Raw genomic sequence first — 27,295 nt, forward strand, 5'->3', positions numbered from 1 at the left:
CAATCAGAGAGCTCGTTACATCGCACCTTGTGGCTAATTCGGATTGCTTCGGAATTTTGCTAATCCAGTAGCTAATCCGCGAGCTAACAGGAAAGGAAAATTGATTTTCGAATGAAGAGTGAGATCGCAGTTTTAGATGTCAGATATAAATCTTTGAGTTTTGAATCTATTTGCTTATTTCTCTTTTTTTAAAATGTACTTAAACAGTCTCTAACTTTCCAGTAACAGAGCTACATTTGAAAAATACATTCGAACCTGTGACATCCAGATCTCAGGTTAAATCTCTGTAGTTATATCTCAGTATACGTCAGTGAATCAGGAATAATGTAAAACTATTTGAAACACCTTTACAGCATACAGAGTTCGGTCACTCTCCCCTGTTGTCTCTAGTGTCAGCTGCCTTTTTCTAAAGTAGTCTGCGTTTAATATGGCTTTTGTGTTGTTAACATGTTTAATGTTTTGTATTTTCTTCTATTTGATCTCAAAAAGCTCCTAAAACAGTCAGTGATCACTGTTGACCTCCCTCAGCTTTTATTACCACTAATCATTTATTTAAGCTCAGTCTTTAAAACCTTAGGATGTAGCTACAGCCCAGCCCATGCAGCAGTATATGAATGACTAACCTCGTATTGTGGATGGATTATCTCAGTTGTTCTCCTGGCTGAAGTTTGGTCCTTTTACAGCATCCTGCCATGCGATTACATTTGTTCCTGACCACCGAGAACACTCACGTTAACTTTTATCCAGTGGAAAAAAAGTTAGCTTGTTTATATTATGCTAACATAGCTGTGTCGCTAGCGGTCACCTAGCACATCATTATATACCAGCTAGCCCAACTTCAGTAACCCTACAAACGTCACTGCTGTTTAGTTTTCTGTCTTCATTTATGCTGGAAGTGATAACAGAGCTGTACGTTTTAATTTGTTTCCAAAACCCCGCAGTCAGGACATGCTATATTGTATTTAGATAGAAGCTAGCAAGCTAACTTCCTGCTAACTTCTAACTCCGTTAAATGTCATAAATTCCGTTTTCATGGATGCCTGGATGTTAAACTCAATTCTTACACCTGGTAGAGCAGAACGCTGATCATTTTATTAAAGATGAAAGACTTTAGACAGTTTTTCAACTCTCAGTAATGCCATAGTGATCGTTTGATATATGGACCTGCAGCGGAGTTTAGACCCAGACACGGCTAGTGACGTCAGACTGAACAACCGGATTTACCCCCCTGCTTCTCGTCTCTGTCCTCTCCCTCAGCTTCTCTTCTGTTGTGTGAAAGCAGGTAGATCTTTTATTCCCTGTAAGGTCCGCAGAGCTGTGTTCTCTCACCAGCTGACTCCCTGACCTGCACTTCATCCACTCACCTTCCATCTTGTATATTTAAGGACCAGCTCAATCATCTAGCTTTACAGCATAACTAATGTCATGTTCGTGTGCAGACTCTGTTATAGTAGTTTGATGTTGTTGTAATTTCCCATTTCCCAAAGCACTTACCTACAGTTCTCTTCATGTTTGAGATCCTCCTTGGTGTTTTCCTGCTAGTATCAACTCTACGGAAACCATCTGTGGAAACATCACTTCCTGAAATATCCAGCTGTCTGCAGTCACTCCACACAACCTCAGCTCAAATCTCGTCTATTCTGGGTTTCTTCCCATCACACATTTTCACAGTTTCGTTTAAAGTTTCATTTGCATGCACTTTGATGCTCACGCCAGAACATCTTCTGTCTCAGACTCATCTTAGAGAAATACTTCATGAAGCAGGGAATGTACTGTGTACGTACTGTATATTTGAAAAAGGACAAATTATATCTAGGAGACTTTTTTCTTTAAAAGCATCAGTGTATTAATAAACGTCGTAATTTGTCCTTTGAATAAAAGTTAAACTGATCTAAAAGATTTTTTAAACTTTTTAGCAGTGGGGGTTTTCCACAGAATTGTGCTGAAATTGGGTGAAAGACCAGTGTGTCACTCTGATAACACTTTGGTGCGATCAGGACACTGAGGTCAGTTAAAGACCTTGGTTTCCCGAACATGACCATCCCAGCATTCCTCAGTTCAGCATCAGACAAACAATGTCTTCCTGTAACTCAGTCTGGATTTTGCTTCTGTTCACCATCGCTGTGGATATTACATCAAACAATTAAAATGCGATTGCAGTGCAGAATCTAAGCGTTAATCCAAGCGCTGTAAGAGAAATATTCCATAAACTGCTTTAAATTTACAGGAACGGGCGTACATGGTCAGAGGCTCAGAGGTAATCAGGCAATGAGTGAGATAGAGATAGATAGAATTTTATTTTGAACATGCAAATATAAGTGAAATAACAAGAGAAAAGAAGAAAACAAAAAAAACAAACTAAAACTTTAAACAACATCAAGTTTTCATGTATATCTCTATGTCTACACAATGTGTGCGCTCGAAAAGGAGTAGGATGAAGTTTAGTGGCAAGAAGCTTCAAGGTCAGATGAGGCCAGCGCCCTTGTAATTCCATTAAAGAGATAAAACTTCTAAACTGGTGGAGAACTCATGAAAAAGTCCATTCAAACATATTAAATCTAAGAAGTGGATTTTCTGCTGTTTTTTGGCTCCACTCAGCAAAATGACGACCCAGTCTGGACTACCAGGTGCTGCTGAAACCACAACAGATTTCAGATCAAATTTTGATATGTCCTGGTGATATTTCCATCAAATTTGCCTCTTTCAGCTGTAAATGAGATGGAGCCGGGCATAAATGAATGAGTCAAGTGGCCGTACACGTTTAACTGACTCAGTACTGAATATCAATACTGTATAAGTGTTAGTGAAAGTGTGTAAGTGTGTGTAGTTTACAAAAAACTAATTCCCATTGTGCGTCATCCTTCTAACACAGTAGTGACACCTCAGGCTATTTTTTGCACTGTGTTCATTGTGTTTGCTTTGTCAGTGCTCTCAGTCTGTCACAGACCTCATTATCAGGCACAGACACTCGGTGGGCACTGAGAAATCTAACACAATGCAGGAAGAGCTCCAGTTGCACCAACACATTCAGTTTCTTCAAACCAAAGTCACAGAGACTGTTTTACATCAGCAGATTAGGACGGGGTCCACGTTTTCCAGCACCTTTACTGACTCTACAAAATGTAACTGCAGAAACCCCCGAAACACAAATGACTCTTCTTAACCTCCTTCAACTACGTGTTGAACTCATTCAAGATTTCTGGATGTGTGCCTCACTGTTTCAGCAGGCTGACGGGAAAAGCTCAGTGTGAGGAAACCGTCGTGTTGTTGTGACAGCAAAAGAGCCGGTTCTGATGTGGCTCTAAAAGAGAAATCTGACTGTCTGGCTTTACAAACACGTTGCAACATAAGTGCTTCTGAATCAGTCCTCGTCAGAGTGATGCTGTCTCTTTCTAGTTTACATCAGCAGCTCAAAGCATACGTTCCCTCTCATAGAGGTCATCCACCAGCCTGCACCAATTACAACTTACTGACCACTCAAAGAACACCGGAAGATTTAGCATCAGCAATAACATTGGATTTATATGTGTACAGATGTGCATGAGTTATTTTCTCACCTTTTCCGTAACTTTATATGATTTCAGTCTGTTTTCAGTTTGTCCAAAAGCATCAGATATTATAACTTTAAAGTCTAAATTTAGTCCTCACTATATATTCTTTGTGGTTATTCTGACATGACTCCATCCTTACATAGTGTTATTCGCTTATCTAATTCAGGGAGCTTATCACAACTATCTACTTGACTCAGTGTACTTAAGTCACTAAATTAAATCCTACATAGAATAAGGCAAAAGGTCATGTGTAGCTAAAATACGTTAGAATGACTATAAATAGTGGTTTCCTGTTTTTTAGGACAGCAGCATGAAGCTTAAAGCTATTTTTCAGCTTTACTTGAACATTAAAATTCAGCAGTCCGAGCGTGTCAGTGTTGCAGAGGTGCTGACATTTGGTGTATGGGTTAGATAGAGATAACTGTTCAGAGTCACAGACACCCTGCTCTTGAATAATCTGGGTGTGGACATTTGCTAGATGACTAAAGTTGTATTTAGTAATTCAAGAAGGGCAAACTGACCTCAACTTTGTGACTCTTTGACCCAACTTTGACCTTCCTGCTTCAGCTCAACTTCAGATCACAGAGTAAGAAACGTTAAGATAAAGCGCAACTTACAAGTTCGCCTGTACGAGTGCATGATTTGACATCTTTTTAAAGACGTGTATCCAGACCAGTGGGCACGTGATCCTGACCACCTTTGTTCTGGTGTCACTTTGGGGTCACTGGGCCTATATTTGGTTAAGACCTAATATCTCTGACAGCTTCGATATATTCTGTAATTTCATGAGCTTTGTTTAGCACCAGATTTCTTTCTCATCTGCTTTGGCTTCTGCTTTCTTTGCATGGTGTTATAATTCAGCCCACTCTGATTGGTATTTGATGGGTTTTGTTTTTCCGTTGTGTTTGTTCAGCGCTTTGGTCGACGTGAGTCGCTATTTCTTTATAAATGTGCAGAATGAAGTTTATATTCTTGTTTTTCTCTTGATTTCATTCTATTTGTTACAATGACTAAAGACTCAAGAGAGATAATAAAGAGCCTCTGAAGCTTTCACTCATGCCTACACCCACAGAGGAGTGTAATTTTTGGTATGTGAGAGGTCACAGAGGGAGGAGAAGCAGCATGACCGAGTGTTTGGGGGGTGAGTGTGTGTCAGATAAGTGGGAAGTCCTCTCTAGAGCATAAATACATGAGCCTGGTGGACATCGAGCACGAATCTGAGACAGCGTGAAGACATTTGGAGCAGATATTCACAATGGCCAACCACAAAGGCAAGTGAACGTCTGCTGCTGACTGCAGCTATTACTGCTAGTACAAAATTAGTTTGGATTTTAATGTGTGAGAAATGTGCTGACGGGTGAATCAGCATTTGGGTGCTACAGGACTCGTCCTGGGTCCCCACCGAAGGCTTTCACAGCTTTTGAGCAAAACTAGGACAGGAAGGAAGGCAGCTATGCATTGAGAACAAATACGTGTAATTTTGCAGATTATGCAAAGTTAATACTTTGTCAATAATCTGATTTAAAGGGAAGAAAAATCAACAGTTGGAAAAATCATAGGCAGAGCAGCACAGCCGACGTACATCTTGACTATGATCATGGACTTGACTCTTAGCAATGTCGCAGCTTAAAAAAAGCTGAAACTCCCAAGTCTGTAAATGTGTTATTTGGCGATATGACAGAAACCTCTATAAGCCTGATATCAGTGCATGACCGATGTCCAAACCTTCTGCTGTTTGTCTTAGGTTTGATTAGTGATGTGGATCTGAGAAGTCGTGAGAACAACTCGGCACACCGCACCAGGGAGATCGATCAGAAGCGCTTGATTGTCCGTAGGGGTCAGCCCTTCTCCATCACTGTGCAGTGTAATGGCTCTTTGCCCCCCAAACACCACTTGGATCTAGTCCTGCACCTCGGTGAGTACAGGCTGACCAGGAAGGAGCTGTAAAGATAGAAAAGATTAAACTCAAGTCTTCTGGGGAACATTGCAAAGAAAGCATCTTGTTTTGGAAGATTTCTTTAGTCAGTCAGCACCTTATAAGAACTGTAACTCATTAATAAGTCAGTATCAGTTCGTACGTCCTTCCTTATGCCGTCTCAATTTCAACTACAAATTGACTTAATTACATAACAAGTTACAATATTGGTTTTAATGTATATTTATACAGTTATACACAGCTTGTTTGTACCTTTGTAAAAGAAGAAATCTTATACAAACACTGATTGTTAGTAAATATTGTGTGTACAATAGACTGTACTTTTACCTTAAATTTAAGTTTTATATGTAGCAAAACTGGGTCTACACAAGTCTATTGATCGTCAAAGGAGCTTGCAAGGAAAAGCGTCTGGACTTCTTTAAGTTGCTTGAAGACATTTCACCTCTCATCCGAGAAGCTTCTTCAGTTCTAAGGTCAAATGGTGGAGAGTCCCAGATATAAACCTAGTGGGAGTTTCCCCCCCACAGAGGGACAAAAGGACCCCCTGATGAGGTGAAACGTCTTCAAGCAACTTAAAGTCCAGACACTTTGCAAGCTCCTTTGACTACGATGAGCTGGATGACTGAGAACCTTCACAGACATAAGTCTATTGATCCCCAACACTGAACTCCTCCTGATCATTAAAACAGTTCAGATTTATAACCATCACTTGCTGTGTAAAGCTGAACACCTGTTCCATACATGCTGTTGTTTCTGACCCAGAAGGCTTTGTTTGTTTCACCAGGTAAGAGAGACGAGGTGGAGATCAAGGTTCAGAAGGTGCATGGAGCTGGGGACAAGTGGTGGTTTAACCAGCAGGGAGCACAAGATGAAATGCTGCTGACTCTGCACAGTCCAGCAGATGCTATCATTGGCCAGTACAGTCTGGCTGTGCTGCTGATGTCACCGGACGGACGCGTTTTAGAGAAAAAGGACAAAATGAGTTTCCACCTGCTCTATAACCCCTGGTGCAAAGGTAAAGCGTGCGCTCTCTGTGTGTCTGATTGCTTCAGCAGGTCAGACTGAAGCCACTGACACACTCTGAGTTTCATTTGCTTTTTCTGCGATTACGATGAATTAAATTCCACAATAAGCAAAATGATCAGATTACAACTGAAGATTTCATATTAGCAACACTGTCGTGGTCTTTATGCGTTTACCAGATGATGTGGTGTATCTGCCTGACGAGACTCAGCTTCAGGAGTACATCATGAACGAAGAAGGAATAATCTACATGGGGACCTGGGAATACATCAAAAGCATTCACTGGAATTATGGACAGGTAACACACACAAACATTTAAAGTGTGACTGTGCTGAATACATCTGTGTCTGTCAGCCCAGTGGGGTGTGACAAAGCGGGCGAGAAGACCATTTGTCTATATTCTTAGTTAACATTCTTGTTTTGATTTAACCATATTTCACACGTAGTCTGCAACAGGCAAACATCTACTATCCTGGGTTTGTTTATGTTTTGCACTTTTACAGATTATATAATATAACATCTTAGTTTAAATTAATCCCTACAAGTTTGTTAAGTTAACATGTTCTTCATTTCAACTGTTAATTTGTATTGTTTACAACTTACCTTCTTCTTCTTTTACGTGTTATTGGCGGTTGGCAAACAACTGCATGGTGCATTACCGCCACCACTGCTATGGAGTGTGGACAGAAATCATGCTCAAAACAACAACAAAAAAAACACTTCATATCCTCCCAAACAACCTTACTTCTCTCAAAAACTGAAACAATGCCTGATAACACTTATCCCCCGCCTCCCTCTGTAGTAACCCTACAACATCAAGTTTCATATCAATGCTACTGAGATTTCGGACCAACCGTCTCCTCTCTACCGTATATTTCCGACACTGCAAAACAACATGCTCCAAAGTTTCATCCGCTCCACAAGAATCACATTTCCCTGAGGCATGCTTCCCTATCAAGAACGGTGTGGAATTCAAACCCATATGCCCAAATCTCAGTCTTGACACCACCTCCTCCTCTCGCCTACTCCTTCTTGTGGATCTCCTCACTCCCACCCCCCTTTGAATTTTATATAACCACCTTCCCCTCCTGTCTTCGTCCCACTGTTTCTGCCATCTACCCCTCATTTCGAGCTTAATAATACTCTTTACTTCCTCCTGACCAAAATTCACCACCAGATCAACTATCTCATGATTAGTGGCTGCCTTTGCTAACCTGTCCGCTGCTTCATTCCCCCTTAACCCCATAGTGAGCCGGGACCCAATCAAACACTACCGATAGACCCATCATATGTATCCTGACTTACCTTACCTACCTGTCTTCCAGAAACAAAAGAAGGAAATGTAGTTTTACTTCCTGCTTTATAGCTTCTGGGTTCATCTGAGGTCACAGGAAGAGACCAAGTGCAGAAGGGGAAGAACTCTTATAATTTAATAAAGTTGGTTTTAGAGGGTTTATGAAGAAATGGATTTATTGTTGTAATATGTATTGATTACAGCAATAGAGTTTATGTTGCCAGTAAAGAGGAGCAGTAGAGGTTTGAATATAATCATGTTCATCTTACCTACTGAATGGAATAGTCCAGAGGAGAAAGTGTTTGGTTAAGTGGACGATTTAAGCAGAAGAACTCAGGTGTTTCAAGAGAAAGGTCCAGGTCAGTGTAGCTGTGTGCAGTCTGACCTTAATTTCCACTGATTTAAGTTCAGTTATGTTTATTTGAACTGAGTTAATTATAGAGTTGAGTTTCTTATTTGTTTCTTTGTAAATATTGTTTGGGTCACAAAATAAATCACTTGCTACACTGGACAGCATCAGTCTCCTGCAGTTCTTTGACCGCTTAAGTCGAGTCCTACCACAGGGGGCTGGTGTGAACTGTCACAGCAGTGTGGCAGAGACTCTCAGGCTTTGGCTGGATCTGAAAATCTGTCAGTTGTCTGGAGGAAACATCTGGATGCGATGTGTCAGAATGTAACCAGACCACACAAACAAAGGCTCACCCATTCACAGGTAGCTGCGAGGGCAGAGAGGATGACTAACAGGCAGACTGTGGGTGTAACAGATGCACACGTACAGTGGGGGAAATAATACGAATCTGTGGAGGGAGCTGAAGCCTTGAGTTGCTAAGGAGCAGCCAATAAACCTGAAGGAGTGTTTCTGTTAAGAGGGGTGGACCAAAATCCCCCCTGACATGTGCGGTTGTCAGAAAGGGTTTCTTCACCAAGTACTAAGTTATAATCTTCTTGAGGATCAAAAGTCATCAGCACAGAATCCAAAACTTATTTCCCCTACTGCACACACTGGGCAGCCGATGGGAAACATTTAGTATTTAGAAAAAGGTTCTTCAGGAAATCTCTTTCCTGTTTTTAGGCGCTCTTCTATGGCCTCTCTCACTGGCGTTCTCCTTCTCCTGCAGTTTGAGGACTATGTGATGGACATCTGTTTTGAAGTCCTGAATAACTCCAACGATGCTCTGCGAGACTCACAGATGGACATTGAGCAGAGATTTGACCCCGTCTACGTCAGCAGGATCATCACTGCAATGGTGAGAAGCATTTCTGGCTTCGGCTGAAAATAATGTTAACGGCTGGAAAACATTTGGTTTCATTTGTGTGAGCACATGATGAACATGATCTGCAGCTCATGAATGCCACAGCAGCGATCCTGAGTCTGATAGGTGAACTCTTGCAGGTGAACTCTAATGATGACAGAGGAGTGCTGACTGGGCGCTGGACTGAGCCGTACTCTGATGGAGTTGCACCGTACCGGTGGACCGGCAGCGCACCGATCCTCCGTCAGTGGAGCAAAGCTGGGGTCAGAGCAGTGAAATATGGCCAGTGCTGGGTGTTTGCTGCTGTTGCATGTACAGGTAACACAGACTTCCCTGCATTCAAGGATAGCTAAATCATTCCTTTAAAAGCATCCCTTCTGTAGCAGTTGTCATTTAAACTACTTCCATTGTTCCAGATCTTCAGCACAAACACATTCACAACATCAGATGTAGAAACAAATCCTTTGTCTCAGTTGGAGCGTGTGATCTTTTCACAGTGCTGCGCTGTCTGGGAATCCCAACACGCCTCATCACCAACTTCTCTTCAGCTCATGATGTCGATGGAAACCTCTCTATAGACTTCCTGTTGGATGAAAACCTGCAACCACTGGAGAGCAGAGGAGGGAGAGACAGCAGCTGGTAGGATCACAGGAACGCCTACGATCAGAAAAAATACACAAATATGGCATTATCTAACGGGAGGTGATACGTTTTCCGTCCTCACGGTTTTAGGAATTTCCACTGTTGGGTGGAGTCTTGGATGAGGAGAGATGATCTCCCCAAAGGAAATGATGGCTGGCAGGTTTTAGATCCCACCCCTCAAGAACTCAGCGATGGTACGGTCCTAACGTTTGCTGTTTTAGTCCACATGTTTTTCTGGTACTTTTCTGTGTAAACTCATTTCTGTATTTCATCGTTATGAACGGCTGTGAGGATTGTCACCGCTGCCTTTCTTTAGAGCTAAAACAAAGATGTTGATAGTTTGACTTCCACTTGAAAAAAATACTTTTCAAAACCTTATTTAGTTCAGAAAAGTCCCACCGTTGTTTCCTGAGTGTCAAAACTTAGTTCCAGGTGGACTTGGGTGGTCATCAAACTGAATAATAATTGTTAAAAGTGTTTTGATGTCACTTAGTGATTCTCTACTGATGCAGGAAATGCTTTTAAATAAATGGACGTTTGTGCTTCAGGGGTTTTCTGCTGTGGTCCGTGCCCTGTGACGGCCGTCAGGGAGGGAAATCTGGGAGTGAAGTACGATGCTCCGTTTGTGTTTGCAGAGGTGAACGCTGACATCATCCACTGGATCGTTCAGAGAAATGGCCAACGGAGAAAAGTATGTGTTGTTTTTGTCAGTTTTTCTATCTTCCAACTCATAAAGCAGTAACCACACACACACACACACACACACACGTTTTTATAACAGATAATCATTTCTAATGGTCTCTCCGACTTCCACAGATCAGAGTGGACCAGACCACTGTGGGTAGGAACATCAGCACCAAAAGTGTTTATGGGGACTTCAGAGACGACGTCACTGTGCAATACAAATATCCTGAAGGTTAGTTGGAAAGCAGAACACACGCAGGAGCATATAAATAACGTTTACATGAGTTCATGGCAGTTCTTCATGAAAACTCTCTTCTCCACAGGATCCAAGAAGGAGAGAGAAGTGTACGAGAAGGCGGGGCGTCGGGTGACAGACGTCCTCAGTGACAGCTCAGAACCAGGACGACTGCAGCTGTCCATCAAGCACGCCAAGCCTGTGTTTGGGACAGACTTTGATGTGATTATTGAGGTATGGACTATTCACACTGCAGCTAAATGAGTGGATGAACTAAACCTGAATTCATGACACAGTCTTTCTGTCAGTAGGTGAAGAATGAAGGAGACCAGGATGCTCACGTCCAGCTGACCATGCTGGCTACGGCTGTTACTTACAGCTCTCTCTATCGGGGGAACTGCCAGAAGCAGACCACCACTGTGATGGTGCCTGCTCACAAAGGTCAGCAGCCTAGATGAGCTCTGACATGTTACAAAGTAACATCTCAGCTGCTCTTGTAATTCTGTAAGAGCTGGATGCTGTTTGATGCTGTGTGTTTGTGTGTTACCAGCTCAGCAGGAAGTGCTGCGTCTGCGCTACGATGACTATGCCCAGTGTGTCTCAGACGATCATCTGATCAGGGTGAAAGCATTCGTAGAGGCTCCAGGCGAGAACGAGCCCCTCCTGACTGTGACTGACATCCCACTCAGCAGACCTGACGTCTTCATACAGGTGGGAACACCTGTAGAGGTCACCTGGGTTATTATAGTTTTATATTTTCTAACACGTTTTAACTTTTTGTTTGTAAGTCAGAGCTGGTTTGTTTGTCCCAGTTCAGGTTTTTTTGTTTGAAAATCTTTCACTTTAGTTTTTACTAGTTTCAGTGTTGGTTTGAGTCTTTTCAGTTATTATTGTGTGGAGGGGACACGTCAGAGGAAGACTTTGGAAAATCAGTATTCCAGTAAAAACTCTTTGTGAATGCAGTTGATTCGCAGCCTTGTAGACATTCAGTTTCAGACGTTCTAGAACACAGAGCGGTCTCCTCTTTCTCCAGGTTGCTGGGAAGGCTTTTGTTCGTGAACAAGTAAAAGCTTCCATCTCCTTCACCAATCCCTTACCAGTTCCACTGAAAGGAGGTGTGTTCACTGTGGAGGGCGCAGGCCTACTCTCTTCCACTAAGATCCATGTTAGGTAAGTAATGGGTCTGCTGTTTAGAACAAAAGTTTAGCCCACAAAGCAAAGCTTGTCGCGTGTATGAAGAATGAGGCAATGGGTCCAACATTGGGAAAATGTGGGATAAATGAGTGCGTGGGTGGGCGTTGTTACATAGAGACTATAAGTATATACTTATAGCAGCCCTCTCAATCACTTAAAAGTATCAGTATTTTACAATCTGCCTAGCGCAGTAGGGACTCGCTGTGGTCATTTGGATCCCTCAGTGTAATAATACAGTTTTTCTGGGCCAGGACAGAGTTGGTCCAAAGGCCAGTCCTTGAACAGGGATTTTTCCATGTGTGAACCAGTGGCTTGATTGTAATAAACTGCCCTTGTAGGTTATTCCTGATGACTTTAATGTGGCACTGAGGCACAAATACAGAAGTCAGTAAAAAACAAAATAAAGATGCATCTTCTCTTCCAGTGGGGACATTTCTCCAGGACAGACGGTGTCCATTGTGGTGTCCTTCTCACCCATGAGGACTGGGGTGAGGAAGCTGCTGGTGGACTTTGACTCTGACCGACTGAAAGATGTCAAGGGAGTCACCACAGTGGTCGTCCGCAAGAAGTACAGAAATATCTTTGCTGAAATTACCGAATTTTATTAAGCAACCTTTAAATAATCTGAGACGTGTCCTGTGAGCGGATGAGCCATCGAGCAATCCGCATGTATGTGGAATAAAACATGTTCCACATACATCAGCCTGTGAAAGTCCACAAATACATGATGATAAAGCATTAGTTTGAAGCCACTATGTGCCAGGTATGAACATTTCTGACTTTGCATTATCATATTTTGCATTTTGTTTCGGCTTCACTGCGTTAGCGTCTCATTTCTTGCCTTTGACTTTTGCGGTTTGGTTTTTCTGCTGAATTTTGGCGCCTGGCCGACAGTTTAAAGGTTTCTAATAAAGGAAATTCTGTTGTTGTTTGTATTTTTTTTGTTTCTTTTTCACTGTTTGTAATCACAAAGTTCAAATGAATGCACTTTTATAATATTTGTGTTTCAGCCAATATATAAAAACATATACAGAAGTTTTTTCTACCAGTTACTTTATGTCTGTGAAGGTTCTCAGTCATCCAGGTCATCGTAGTCAAAGGAGCTTGCAAAGAAAAGCGTCTGGACTTCTTTGAGTTACTTGAAGACGTTTCACCTCTCATCCGAGAAGCTTCTTCAGTTCTAAGGTCAAATGGTGGAGAGTCCCAGATATAAACCCAGTAGGAGTTTCCCCCCACAGAGGGACAAAAGGACCCCTGATGATCCTCTAATCGCCTGAGCCAAGGTGGGAAACTGGGCGTGGGTCCCAATCAGCCAGAGTTTCGGGTGTGTTCATTGTGAAACCTGGCCCCACCCTGTCATGTGAATTCCTGAGGTCAGATGGCCCAGGATGTGAGTGGGCGTTAAGGCGTCTGGGAAGGGATCTCAAAACTGGATTATAGATGGCAGAGAGTTGGTGTCGTAAACCCCGCCTCTGTTCAAAGATGGTCGCTCACAGTGGACATAGATGCTTCTTTCACTCCTCTTTCAAACCATCTGTCCTCTCTGTCCAAAATGTGAACATTGGCATCCTCGAAAGAGTGACCTTTGACCTTTAGATGCAGATGGACTGCTGAGTCTTGTCCTGTGGAGGTGGCTCTTCTGTGTTGTGCCATGCGCTTGTGAAGTGGCTGTTTGGTCTCTCCAATGTAGAGGTCTGAGCATTTCGGGAAGCTTTTATTTTGGTATTTCCGTTGATCTGTACAATAAATTTGCATATTAGCCTAAACATTTAGATTTAACATTTAGCATTTAGATTTAACATTTAGATTTAACTTTTAACATTTATATTTAACATTTAACTTTTAGATTTAATATTTAACATTTGATGAAAAGTTACAAATATTTTACTAAATGTTGGAAAAAATTACTCGAAAAAATATGTTTTTGTAAGGTTTTGAGCTAAATGTGGAAAAATGTTGCCGTTAATTTCAGCATATTTCACTTTACAAACGGCGCCCCATAGACTGCGGGGCTTTGGAAACAAATTCAAACGTACAGCTCTGCTATCACTTCCAACATAAATGAAGACAGAAAACTAAACAGCAGTGACGTTTGTAGGGTTACTGAAGTTGGGCTAGCTGCTATATAATGATGTGCTACGTGACCGCTAGCGACACAGCTATGTTAGCATAATATAAACAAGCTAACTTTTTTTCCACTGGATAAAAGTTAACGTGAGTGTTCTCGGTGGTCAGGAACAAATGTAATCGCATGGCAGGATGCTGTAAAAGGACCAAACTTCAGCCAGGAGAACAACTGAGATAATCCATCCACAATACGAGGTTAGTCATTCATATACTGCTGCATGGGCTGGGCTGTAGTTACATCCTAAGGTTTTAAAAACTGAGCTTCAATAAATGATTAGTGGTAATAAAAGCCGAGGGAGGTCAACAGTGATCACTGACTGTTTTAGGAGCTTTTTGAGATCAAATGGAAGAAAATACATAACATTAAACATGTTAACAACACAAAAGCCATATTAAACGCAGACTACTTTAGACCCGGAAGTAGGATTCATCACGTCATCACTTAACGACCGGATAGTGGCATTGTAAAGCGCTTTGGGTGCCTTGCCTATATAGCGCCTTGAAAAGCGCTATATAAATCCAATCCATTATTCTCAGGTAGGATGGCCTGCTTTGGAAAGTCTGAGGAACTCTCATCTATACAGTTTTATATATAAGGTGATACTTGGGTCGCTGCCTTCTTATCTATGTTCCCTGCTTGCAATGAAACATGCTGGTCGGTATTCTCTTCGTCCGCATGGTTACTTGTTGCTTTCTGTTCCATTTGCCCGAACTGAATTTGGTAAAAGAGCTTTTGTTCGTTTAGCACCCTCGGCTTGGAACAAACTGCAGAAAGAATGGAAAATGACTGAATTCATTTCATTAATTGTTTTTAAATCTAAATTACGAATCCTTGAGGACAAGCCCATAACATGCAACTGTTTCAATTATATCAATTTGTTATTTTAACTGATTTTTAAATTTTTTATTAGAATTTTATTGAATTTTAATTAATTAATTCATTATTTTTTTCATTTATGTTTGCATGTGTGTTGTTGCTGCCTGTGTTTAATTGAGTAATTTCTGTAACTGTGAGACACTTGCTGCTGCTCTTGGCCAGGTCTCCCTTGAAAAAGAGGTTTTTAATCTCAGTGGGATCTTCCTGGTTAAATAAAGGTTAATAAAATAAATAAATAAATAAACTTGAAATGGGAGAGAATACGATTATAATAATATGGGAAAGAAAACTGAAACCGTATAGGTAATAGATAGAGGGTGACTGTGTAACCTGTGTCACGTGGAGTCATTCCGTGAGACGCTTATTAACCAGAATCACCAGCAGAGGGAAGGCGAGGAAACCGGAACCGATGTTCCGCTAAACAGAAAAACGTTTCCGTGCTCAGTCTTTACATGATTTGAGCAAAAAAATTAAAAATAAAATAAAACTGCATGTAGAGCTATATTAACCAGATTTTGTTGACGTGCTATTATAAGTCAGGATGGCCGAGCGGTCTAAGGCGCTGCGTTCAGGTCGCAGTCTCCCCTGGAGGCGTGGGTTCGAATCCCACTTCTGACATCACCTTTTTGTTTGATTGTTACTTCTAAAAATGTTTTACATGTTTAAAACTGTTTCCACACGCTCAAAATCAATGTTCACTACACCACAAACACTATAATACATAATATTCAAATAGATGGCATGTCTCCCAGGGAGAGGATAAGAATTTCAATAATTAATTAATAAAATTTAGTTAACATAAATTTATGGAGATTTTGTTTCTCATTATATCATCAGTGAGAAAAATATTTCTGGCTTTAATGTTTTTTTCTTTGCTTCTTGTTTTGGTCTATTTATGCAGTAATTCTTTAATAGTTGCAAAGAATTAAAATTATTTCTTTTTAATATCTCCATATTTTTCAGTGTATTCCGACTGTTTAATCGTTCAAGCTACGGTCTTTATGAACAGCACAGCAAATAATAAAGAAAGCGACAGAAGAAAAAGCAAACAAAGTATGCTGCAATTTTCAAAAGTCACAAAAATCCTCCTTAACTGACAGATTGGGTTAGTGGATTTTTTGAGTTAAACATTGAAACATTCACAGCATCCATCCATATGTGTTATTGATTAAACTAAGGAATGTAGCGTTGTGTCATCCCTTCTTATCAGTCCACAGGGGAAGAACAAACATGTGCGAGCTCCACGCCTAGAGGGCACCACCAGCTTGTGTTGTTTTTTCCTCCCTCCTCCTGGAGTTCAAACACATTAGTGACTGAAGCGCCGCAGGTGAGCAGCCTGCAGGAGCATATGGGAGGTGCCAGGGGAGCAAAAGAGAGCAACCCAAAGCAGATGGGGAGAAGATGACGACGCACTCAATATGTGTGTGGGTGTGTCAGAGGGAAAAGGAGAAGGCAATGTGTAGAGAGACTCACACCGCCTCCACCATTACACACCTGTCAGAGCAGGTGGAGACACTGACAGCTGATACCTGAACCTGGAGGTCTGGCTGGAGGGCTCCTCTTTAACTCAGTGGAGGGTTTTTGTTTCTTTTTTATTTATTTTTTTATTTTTGAAGGCATCGGGTTTTGAATGATTCTGTTTTGTCATATTTTTTATTTTTCTTGACTATTTGAAGATTGAGATTTGCTGGTGCCTCCAGTCAACGTAGGGATTCGATTTTTCATCAAAACCTTTTATTGAGAACACTTAAGGACTCTATTATTGTGGCACCTGCGTCTGCGAGAGCTCAGTCATGGCAGACTTCCCGTCCAAAGTTACCACAGAGACCAGCGTCCCTAACTCCCAGAACTCCCACGGTGGGAACAGCATCCGAGGGCTGCCTGGAAGCATATCCTCCAGGGTGGACTTTTCATTTATCCGAAGCATCCCAGCTATGCTGATGATCGCTGAAATTGTATGTAACCAACTAAATGATTACTCTTCTGTCTGTCCTGCACTCTGCTCTGTTTAGTGGGAGGGATGCCTACTCTACTTATTTTATGTTCTGAAACCTCTTGCACTATAAACCAGCAGGGCCTCGGTCCATCTTAGCCATTGTGACTTTTGACGGACAGAAACATAAAAATATTTAGTGTTCGAACACAATTTTCACACTGAAGATACAAAAGTAAGTTCCTAAAACAGCCTGTAACTGTAGTTTTTAATAAACAACAACAGCTAATTTAACATTTTGAGGGGGTTGTTTTCAATTCAACTTTATTTATACAGCGCCAAATCACAACAACAGTCGCCTCAAGGTGCTTCATACTGTAAGGTCGACCTACAATAACACATACAGAGAAAAACCCAACAATCATATGACCCCCTATGAGCAAGCACTTTGGCGACAGTGGGAAGGAAAAACTCCCTTTTAACAGGAAGAAACCTCCGACAGAACCAGGCTCAGGGAGGGGCGGGGCCATCTGCTGCGATTGGTTGAGGTGAGAGAAGGATTTAATGATAAATGATGGTGTGATTTGTTTATGAATGGCCAATTTAAAATGCTTTGGGGTTGTTCAGCATGGAAAAGCTAATCAAGGTGACTCAACCTCTAGAGATGGACACGCCCCTTATTGCTGAAAAGACTTTAAGTGAATTTTAAAACTGCCTTCGATGCTTTATTTTTAAAAGCACTGAAGATTGTTTTTACTTTGAATGTTTGGAGGTTTTTTGAAGAGTGTTGCATTATGAACATGTTGTACGTTACCTCTGGTGGGAGGTGCTGGAAAGGTCCTTTAAATATGATGCTTATTTTCACCTCCCCTTTTATTGTTGTCAAACTCTTTGCTTTACACAAATTATATTTTTAAAATAATCATTAATTATCTTATACTGAAGCTCGGTGAAGCTCCCGTGTGCCTGAGTGGACTATTTCAAGCATATAAGCCTTTAATGACACAATACAAGAGTAGAAAAAGAAACTTGTCAGCGTCGGTTTATGTTCAGCACAGAGCAGCAACCAAACTAACTAGAACTCAAACATCTGTGAGGGAGACTTTTGCTTTCAGAGGTGGTGGAGATCAAAGCAGAATGTTAGACCTCAAACACAACTCCTTACAAGCTTGAGTGCTCCCCTTACAGTATCTGCTTTATAATTTGATAGTATGACGGTGCTGTTGGTTTATGACAGAACTGCGTTTGCTGAGTTGCCAAAAAAAGTCATAAAAACTTAATAAACAAACACAAGAAGCCCTGAGCTGCAGCTGTTTACCCCACATCGCCTGATGTACAGTGAGGCAATATGCGCGTCTTATCAACCTTTGGACAGCCTGACCCATTTAAACACCGAAGACCATAAATTCCACTGCAGCAAGAAGTGTAATGATCCTTATGGTGGGCTGAACGCAGCTCAATGCAGCTGCAAAAGACTGAACTCCTGTTCACGTGTTTCTCACCTGGGAAGAAACATTGTTAGCATGGATTAACACCCGTGCCTGTCATTGGCAATTTAAACGTTAAAAAGACTAAATGAAGTGATTTGTCTGAGTTAATGATTAAAGCAAAACGTTATTACTTTTCCGTGCTGAGTTTTGCCCGACCTACTACTACAACACCATGAAATGTCAGCAAAAACTGCACCTAATAAAGCCCAGACAGGTGACACGTTTCACAGTCTGAACATTAACAGGGACGCCGCCGTGCACTGTTGTTCCTGCAGTTTTAGTGCAATGCTGGGGAGATCAGTGGAGTGTGACAGGAGGAGCCAAAGACCTCCGCCACCTCTCAGACGTTAGTCAGCCATGTTTCCTTTGCCTAAAGCCAGTACATACCTGAGGGGGGGGAGATTGGACCGAGGCTGAGAGCTGCTGTCGTATCACTGTTCACCTGGTACTTCACACAATGAGGTTTATCTGGAGAAAAAACGATTTACATAAGCAGACACCATCATTGATTTCATTTTCCAGGCTCTGTGCCACTTTCTGATAGTGAAGCTTTCCGACTGTGCACCGCACAGTAAAGCAGCATGCAGTCATTTTTATTGTTTATAGATAACCAGGAAGGTTTATGGAGCATAAACGGAAACTTGTTGACACACATTCAAATTCTGTGTCATCTGATTAATGGTGCAGACACACACGTCTTTATCTATGACACCAGCAGTCATAGATAAACGGAAAGAGCTCATCACAGGTTTAAGTCACATGACTGATATATAACATAAAGATATTATATTATAATATAAAGTTATCCTGGATTACCTACACTGTATTCCTTCACTGCTGCAAACTTTTGCTGTACCTTGCGTACTCTGTGTATCAGTCCACATCCTGTCTTCCTTCTCTCATCAACCGGTCGCAGCAGATGGCCCCGCCCCTCCCTGAGCCTGGTTCTGCTGGAGGTTTCTTCCTGTTAAAAGGGAGTTTTTCCTTCCCACTGTCGCCAAAGTGCTGCTCATAGGGGGTCATATGATTGTTGGGTTTTTCTCTGTATGTGTTATTGTAGGTTGACCTTACAATATAAAGCGCCTTGAGGCGACTGCTGTTGTGATTCGGCGCTGTATAAATAAAGTTGAATTGAAAACAACCCCCTCAAAATGCTAAATTAGCTGTTGTTTGACGAGCATTTATTAAAACTGAAACACAGCCTTTCTTCCCAGACGCTGTTTCCACAATGAAAAAACAGAAGTAGTAATGTGAGAGTAAAGTTTGCTGCGGCTGAAACATTGTGACATCATTGTTTGATATCCATAATGTTTAGCACCACCTTGTTGATTTTCCATCTCCACATCAACAACATCAACATAAAAAAACAACAAGTTAGTCTCAGCAATATTTTTGCACACATTTTTAAAAACAAACCTTTTTTCATATCTCCATGACTGCATCTTTTCACCTGTCCTTACTCTGAAATTAGCAGAACACGATTAGTCTCCTGTTTCAGGTCTCCAGGTCCTGATGCAGTATTAATATACAACATGCCCTGCACACTCCATTATAAAATGCATTTGCATAATGCATAAACTCCTGCTGCTGTGCTAGAGCACACAGTTTAACTTGAGCAATGTTTGAACTTTGGCCATTAAACGATATATTTAGAACACTTTATGGTGCAGAGTTGTCCTCTCCACTTCATCCAGCTCGACACTGTTTTGCTTTTTTGTTTTAAATCAAAGGTGAATGCCCTCCGTTTCATTCAAGTTCCTCGCTCATTTTGGTAAACACAGTTTACACAGCAGTGTCACAGCAAACTCCCTGGTCGAACATGTGCATCACAGCTGGACTTTACTGTTTTACTCAGGAAGTTCAAATGATTTCCTCTTCCTTCGGTTCAGAAGAGAAAAGCTCGTTATGATGCAGCCGCTTTGCAAAGGTCTACTTAGGAGAGCGTGCTGTGTATGCATGTGTGTAAAAAGTGAAACCTGACCTGTGCATACATAATGGACTGTCATGTCCTTTCTCATGAGACTGAAGCAGGAAGACATGCGTGCAGGGAAAGAGGGACGCCTCGTGTGTTTTGTACAGTACCTGCAAGAGTCGGTCAGACTGACTTTTAAGATCCCCATGAAAACAGTCTGCCCACCTCAGTGTCACAGACAGTCTGTGGTGCTTATCTGGGCATCAGTGACCTCGTCAAGTGCAGTAAACTCAGGTTACGAGATTATTCTAAAATCTGAGATCTGCTGACGAATATCTGCTGAGCATCGCAAAGCATTTAACAGCTGGTGTTTTCCTCAGAAGTTGATGGTTGAAGAAAGATTACAACAGCCATGTGTACTGTAAATGTTGGTATATATGAATTCTAAGATTTTACTCAAAAATGAACCCATACATAATGGATACAGTTGCTGGAGGTGATTACGTTGTTCTTGCATGCTCCGTCTAACACAATAACTACTGCTTACCTGTGACTCAGCAGATAGAGGCGGTTATCTACCAATCAGAAGGTCGGTAGTTGCCCCATGTGAATGTTAGCCAAGGTATAGAAATGTCTGTTTAACTGGATGGATTCATCGTAAAAAGCACTTTGAGTGCTCAGAGTAGAACAGCACTCCATGAGCACCAGTCACCATTTGTTTGTTTGTTAATAATGTAATAACTGTTTACATAATTTTATTTTTCGTGCCCCCAAACTGATGCACCTGTTGTTTCCTCCCTCTCACCTATTTAGGTTTTTGGGCTGCTCCACTGGGCGCTGATAGCAGGCACCTCTATAGTGGGAGGAGCGTATGGCTGGGTATTGTTTGTCGCCATCACTCTGTGGATCCTCACCACCATCCTCTTCTTCGTCATCCTGTTTGGTGTCACACAAACACTGCCTGCTGTCCCATGGCCCCTGACGGTATGTGAGAGACGGAGGGCAAAGACGAATAAAGTCAAAGAACGTACACAGAGATGTTCCTTGGCAACATTTTATAAACCACCTGTGACTTCGGGCATCATTTCAGTGCATTTAACTACTTAAAAGTTGTTACATTAGAAAAACCAGGAAACAAAGAATTAATTGTACCGCAGTTACAGTATAATGTGTGTCTCCAGCACAACACACCCTGCACACCTCAAAGTGCAGCATACTTATGATCGTGGCTCAAGAGTTGGGAGTTTGCCTTGTAACCGGAAGGTTGCCGGTTCGAGCCCCGGCTCGGACAGTCTCGTCGTTGTGTCCTTGGGCAAGACACTTCACCTACTGCCTAGTGGTGTTGGCCAGAGGGGCCGATGGTGCTATATGGCAGCCTTGCTTCTGCCCCAGGGCAGCTGTGGCTACACCTGTAGCTGCCTCCACCAGTGTGTGGATGACTGGGTGTGTAAAGTGCTTTGGGGTCCTTAGGGACTAGTAAAAGCGCTATACAAATACAGGCCGTTTACCATTTATGTAAAATAGGAAAATTGTTTGATTTATGATTAGTAAATAACTTAAAATTACATTATTTGAATTAATTACAGTGTAATGATTCCTTTGTTTCCTGTAAAACCACGACTCATTACATCCTCAGTCTACTGTTAATAACTTGAAATATTTGTATGTGACTATAATGACATCATAATTTTAAATAAAATATGTTGAAGTTCAGTCTACAGGGGAATTACACCCTTAGTCACGGGTTGTATTAGAAACAGTTACCGGTTCCTTGATTTTGCAGTTTGGATGTTTGGTCATCAGTTCTGAGAGACGGTGCATGAACGTCAGCGATACTAATGTGTACTCTCACAGAGCAACAAAAAGGCTGATGAAGTGGTGACGATGACAAGGCTGCAGAAACAGCTCAAAGACAGAAAGAGAAAAAGACGAGGATGCGAGGCCACAGAGGGGCACAGTGTGGCAGGAAGACGGCGAGTCGTTGTGCATTGATGTAATGTGTGTTTTCTCCATTTGTTTCAGGTGATGGTGTATTTTAGCGCAGCCACAGTCCTCTATCTCACTGCTTTCATCACCAACGCAGCTTATGTGACTCCCTTCCAATGGTTCTATGGACATTTGGCAGCTGCTGCAGTAAGTCACCACTCACACTATCTCACAAACTAGCCCAATGTCCAGGGAACACAGAACAGCCTTTTATAACGCACTCGGTGTATTTGATTAGGTGTGCCGCTCGCTAGTGCTGTTAGTGCTGGGAACGACCTTTTGTCTTCAGAAGAGCTTAATTTCTTCATGGCACAGATTCCACATGATGCTAGAAATACTGATCCGAGTTTTTCGTCCACGCTATCACAGCATCACAGTTTCTACAGATTCGTCGGCTACACATCCGTGATGAAGGTTTTCCACATCACCAAATCGGAAGGCTTCTCTATTTAATGGAGATGTTGTGACTGTGGAGGCCATTCGAGTACAGTGAACTCACTCTCGTTTCAAGAGGACAGTTTGAGGAACAGATCAGTAATGTCTGAAATAATTAAACCAGCCTGTCTGACACCAACAATCAAAGGCTGTCTTGGCGAGGCCTACACACCTAAACACACTGAGTTCTTGCCAAGTGATCGACTGTTTAGATATTTGCAATAATGAGCAGCTGAATAGGTGTGCCTTATAAAGTGGCAGGTGACTATGACTTACATTGGCAGAAACATCTCCTGTATCAGTGTGTTTTACAGTTCCTCCTGCAGGTCAAAGTCTGTCCTGGTTTACAGCTTTAGCAGAAGCATTGATCACATGATTTCTCACACACACACACTCACTCACTCACTCACTCACTCTCTCACACACACACACACACACACACACACACACACACACACTCTTATCAGAAACTGCCTCTGAGCCACTCCTGTCTAGATTATAGAGGTAAGGTCCCACTAGTACATTGTTTAACCTGCTAAATCACACAGCTGGGCTTGGTATAGATATGAATTCAGAAATATAAACATGACTGTGATTTATGATGGCTGATAAGAATTTCAGACTTTTGCTCAGCTTCCTGGAGTCCCTTCGGCGGTGTAACCGCGTCTCTTCTCATTTTCTTTCGCTGCAGTTCTTTGGTGCTGTGGTGACCTTTGTGTACGCAGCCAGTGCTTTCTTCTCCTACTTGGACTGGAAGGGGGACGGAGGAAACGCCGCCACCAACACAGTGCCGACTTAGGGCTGTGCGGCCAGCGGTGCTGCTCCCAGGAACAAAGCTCACAAAACTCAGATCCTGACTGAGGCAAACCCTGATAATAACCACGAGATGAAATCTGTTCCAGGTGGTTTATTGTTTTAGCCATCCCAGTAATACAGTAAGTATACTGTATTACTACTACGAAATGTAATAATCCTAGATTGCATTAAAAATACACTTGAATCATTATGTACATAAAGTTATAAATTTCAGTAATAATTGAACAAAATCTGAAAATGTGAGCAGCATTAAAAGAAAAATAAGCACAGGCTGCATGTGCTAACTACAGTGGAGGGTTGTTTGGTTAGTCTGAGATCACCAGTGGAAAAACCTGTTAGCTAAGGGAGGACCGCAGATCTCGACCTCCAGCTTTGGGCAGTTTGTACTATTCTTAGTTAGCGTATTGTCTGTCTTGTCTTAATGTTGGTTTAAAATGGAGCACTGTAACAAAAAATAATTTCCCCCAGGGATCAATAAAGTATTCTGATTCTGATTCTCTGCTGCATTCTGCATCTACCAACAAGAAGAGGAGGATGAAACCGCTGAAAGTTGGCTTCACAGTTTGGGTTTACTGGGCCTAACAGAGCCTTTTAGCAATAAAACCGCCCAAAATGCACCTGTAAGAAAATAATCATGATGCTGACACACTGACACTGGATATTTCTGCATGATTCAAATATCGATCCACAGGCGTGGAACACTGTTTTTGTGTGATTTAAGTGAAAGTCTGCTCCTCTCCTGCTGTACTGTACGTGCCTTTATGAACCACGCGAGTCTTTTTGTACCAAGAGTTTGGACGTTGGTGAAATCCTGCGCTGAGTGCTAGAGCTCAGCTACACACTTCAAATAAACGACTGAGGTTTTTCTTTTGTGCTTATTTGAAAATATCGTTTTGTTTGTGTTTGTTTTTTACAGACAATCGTAACAACAACAGCATTTCACCGGAGAAATAAATATACTTGGAAAATGAAACATTTCTAAACACGTAAAAACAATTTGTACCAAAAACTAACTGCAGACACACACAATCATTTTACATTAAACGTCACTTTGACAAGTTCGAAACTTAAACACTGTTAATATAATTTATATGTCCATGAAACATATATTAGTTCTACTTTACTACTTTCTGAAAAACGAAGCATGTTTGTTTCACAGCACAGGGACAGAAATACTCGACTTCCTGTTTCAAACAGGCCGTTCCAGTAAAAGCTAAACAGAATCACTGCACACGAGTGAAAGCATGAAAATGTGAATTACAGTTGAAGAAATATTAACTTTTCAAGGAGTCACATGCAGTCGAGTGATTGTTAACAGAAAGTGGGCAAAACCTTCAAACTTTCATGGCAAACATACACAGAGGCTCTTCCACTGACCCCTCTACATAAAACGCAGAGAAACAAATATAAATTATCCGTTACAGACGGAAGATTTACGTTAAAAGACTCTGAATCGAACACTTTCATTAAGGCCCTGGAACAATTTTCCAGAGATTCACTGAGATTCATTAAAGTCAGCATGCTTGGAGCCTCCAAGGTTCAGAGATGTGACCACCAGTCCCTGACTCAGGTCTGGACACCGGCCCTCCTTTTCCTAGAAACACACAAATACATTCAGCATTAATGTACAGTACCACACACACACACACACACACACACACACACACACACACACACACACACACACGGTTCAAAACTTCATAACAAAGAGCCACGTGTCACAGCTGCCCTGTTATTTAAATGGGGCCACTTTTATAGTTATTCTCCAGCTCACAGAAAACTCACAGCTCTATATTGCAGAAACATCTCCTTGAAAGCCATGAAGTCAGTGAACGTCAGCAACATGTCAAAGATGTCACCTGACACTTCCTCCTTGTGCTGCCTGCAGAGGAAGGAGATAAACTCGTCACTTTTTCAGTGTACTTGTGTGCCACCTTGTGGTCTATTGCAAAATAACATTTCTTACGAGCAACACAACATAACTGACACATGGGCTGCTTTCAGTTCAGGTTCCACTTCTGTCACATCTTACATGAGTAACTCTTTAAAGGTGTCCATGCTGAAGCCGGGAATTCTCTCCATCAGCTGCTGCTCCAGGTATTTTTCCAGCAGGTCAACCTAAATAACAGCCAAGATTCTGCTTTAAGTCAACGTATTTGTAAAAACTGAACATCTCTGTATGACTGTGAGAGTGAAATCTGCCCACACTTACATATTCATTAAAGATGGGCGTGTAGCTGAGCTTGTTCTCATCAGAGTCATCAAACTCACGGTAATGTTTCTCCATGAAAATCTGCTGAATCTGCTGGAAGTCGTCCTCTGAAAGAGAAGCAGTGGACATGTAGAAAGCGCGTGTTCATCACTAACTGGTGGCACTGTCAGTGAACCTACCCATGATGATGTCCTCTATGCAGCCAATAACTCCATCGAAGGCCGTGTCTGCAGCCGAGGAACTGAAGGGAGAGAAGTGAGAGAAATCAGCACAAACTCCACGAGTTCCTGCTCTGTGGTGGATTTTACACAGCAAGAGAAAATCCCAAATGACTCTGAACTTTTGCACCCGTTAAACATGTTTGCTGTACAATCACTCCACCCTGGAAAAAGTGAGAAATCGCTAAAAAGCCCAAAATTACCCTGATATTCATGCCCACGATGAGTGCATCAAATCTGACTTAAAACAGGACGTCAGCTTCCTGCAGACGGTTAGAAAGCGTTTCACAACAACCCACCTGGAAATAGCAAAGTGCTCCTCGTCCGTATCGAACACGTTTACCATGTTGTCTCCACTACTCCGGATTTCTGAGAAGATAAAGCGAGCACACAGGTGAGCACTGCCCTTCTGCTAACACCTGTAAGATAAAACAGGCAGGTAGCCAGCGCTAACGTTCACAACAAACGCAACATCGGCTCTGAAGTGTGTTTCCGTTACTTGCTCTCATCAGAGTCCCCGCGCGAGCAACGTCAGTTAGCCGAGGCGGCCAATCAAAGACGCACGCGGCGTTAAATTGCCGCCATTTCTCATAAGTGAAAAAGTTCATTTACAGAAGTGTCGTGACGTGTTTAACTCACCCGGCTCCCTGATGTCCATGTCGGCTAAACTGCTCACTAGCGTACGTAATCCTGTTACCAAGGAAACGAGTGAACTTTGTGCGCCTTCGTGCTCCGTCGGGTAAAACAAAAACTACCGTATATCGGTTCCCACATTTATCTGGAAGGGAAACAGCTGGTACTACTACTAATATTATACATCAAAATGTTCACGAATTTTGCAGATTACACTTGTTTGTTCACCAAATCATTCGCCATGAGGACGATTCACGTTTCTTCCATCAGGCCTGTTACTTTTAAACCGTCACCTACAGACGATCATTAGCCTGTTTTAGCGGAACTAGATGATTGTTGGAGCTTAAAGATGCAAAAAGGAAATACGTATAACTCAGATGCTGCCTGACGTCCATCAGAAGCGCTGAAAATCGGAGATCATATACTTCTTTTGTTCGTGCCACAAGAGAAGAGTGAATGAGACGGTGGATCGACCATAACTTTTATTTTAAAGTATCAATTAAAGTTTTATTATTGATATTATTGGAAATTTAAAATCGAAATCTAAAAGGTCGTATTAATATCGGTAATATTATGTAAAAGTAATTAAAATCATCTTCAGCTGCAACATTAACGTGAGGTATTAACGAATCTGTAATTATCCTGTAGCATAACGTATTATATTTAAAGTACTTCATGTACATTTTTATGCCAAATCCGACTTCGTAGGTTATTATCATACCAAGCAGGATTAGGACTTTCCTAAAGGAGTTATTAAATACAAAATAACGTTTAAACTGTTTTGCTGTGTCACTTTTCCCCTGACACATCTGTCCTGAGTGCATCGGGCTTCATGTGAGCCTGA

The 27,295-nt window shown here is 41.8% G+C and overlaps 3 protein-coding genes and 1 non-coding gene across 5 annotated transcripts; 3 read left to right on the forward strand and 1 right to left on the reverse strand.

Annotated features, from left to right (window-relative positions):
- The first annotated feature begins 4,687 nt into the window (after nt 1–4,687).
- On the forward strand, nt 4,688–12,747 carry tgm2l (transglutaminase 2, like). Its single transcript, XM_085281452.1, has 15 exons — nt 4,688–4,822; nt 5,296–5,466; nt 6,272–6,502; nt 6,690–6,808; nt 8,923–9,051; nt 9,198–9,375; nt 9,555–9,696; nt 9,790–9,893; nt 10,248–10,390; nt 10,516–10,615; nt 10,707–10,852; nt 10,930–11,059; nt 11,169–11,329; nt 11,652–11,788; nt 12,237–12,747. Exons 1-15 carry the CDS (start codon nt 4,807–4,809, stop codon nt 12,418–12,420), a joined length of 2,091 nt encoding a protein of 696 aa, XP_085137578.1. The 5' UTR covers nt 4,688–4,806; the 3' UTR covers nt 12,421–12,747.
- A 2,604-nt stretch (nt 12,748–15,351) lies between these two features.
- Nucleotides 15,352–15,434, forward strand: trnal-cag (transfer RNA leucine (anticodon CAG)). Its single transcript has one exon. It is a non-coding gene; the product is annotated as a tRNA-Leu (tRNA).
- A 668-nt stretch (nt 15,435–16,102) lies between these two features.
- Nucleotides 16,103–24,266, forward strand: pllp (plasmolipin). The gene is made up of 4 exons (XM_085281456.1): nt 16,103–16,771; nt 20,965–21,135; nt 22,174–22,284; nt 23,264–24,266. The coding sequence occupies exons 1-4, from the start codon at nt 16,610–16,612 to the stop codon at nt 23,369–23,371; spliced, it is 552 nt and encodes a 183-aa protein (XP_085137582.1). The 5' UTR covers nt 16,103–16,609; the 3' UTR covers nt 23,372–24,266.
- On the reverse strand, nt 24,250–26,724 carry arl2bp (ADP-ribosylation factor-like 2 binding protein). Of its 2 annotated transcripts, none has more exons than XM_085281455.1 (7): nt 26,458–26,724; nt 26,118–26,187; nt 25,780–25,841; nt 25,601–25,707; nt 25,421–25,506; nt 25,174–25,270; nt 24,250–24,982 (listed from the first exon to the last, which is right to left on the reverse strand). In XM_085281455.1, the coding sequence occupies exons 1-7, from the start codon at nt 26,474–26,476 to the stop codon at nt 24,884–24,886; spliced, it is 540 nt and encodes a 179-aa protein (XP_085137581.1). In that variant the 5' UTR covers nt 26,477–26,724; the 3' UTR covers nt 24,250–24,883. The 2 variants fall into 2 exon arrangements, with proteins under 2 accessions (XP_085137581.1, XP_085137579.1); XM_085281453.1 differs by lacking the exon at nt 26,458–26,724 and adding an exon at nt 26,318–26,342.
- Between the last annotated feature and the right edge of the window lie 571 nt (nt 26,725–27,295).

The sequence above is a fragment of the Mchenga conophoros genome, linkage group LG7 (assembly GCF_057382185.1).
Source record: "Mchenga conophoros isolate Kocher_MC1m ecotype Shallow Benthic linkage group LG7, M_conophoros_male_GT1.1, whole genome shotgun sequence".
Classification (NCBI taxonomy): Eukaryota; Metazoa; Chordata; class Actinopteri; order Cichliformes; family Cichlidae; genus Mchenga; species Mchenga conophoros.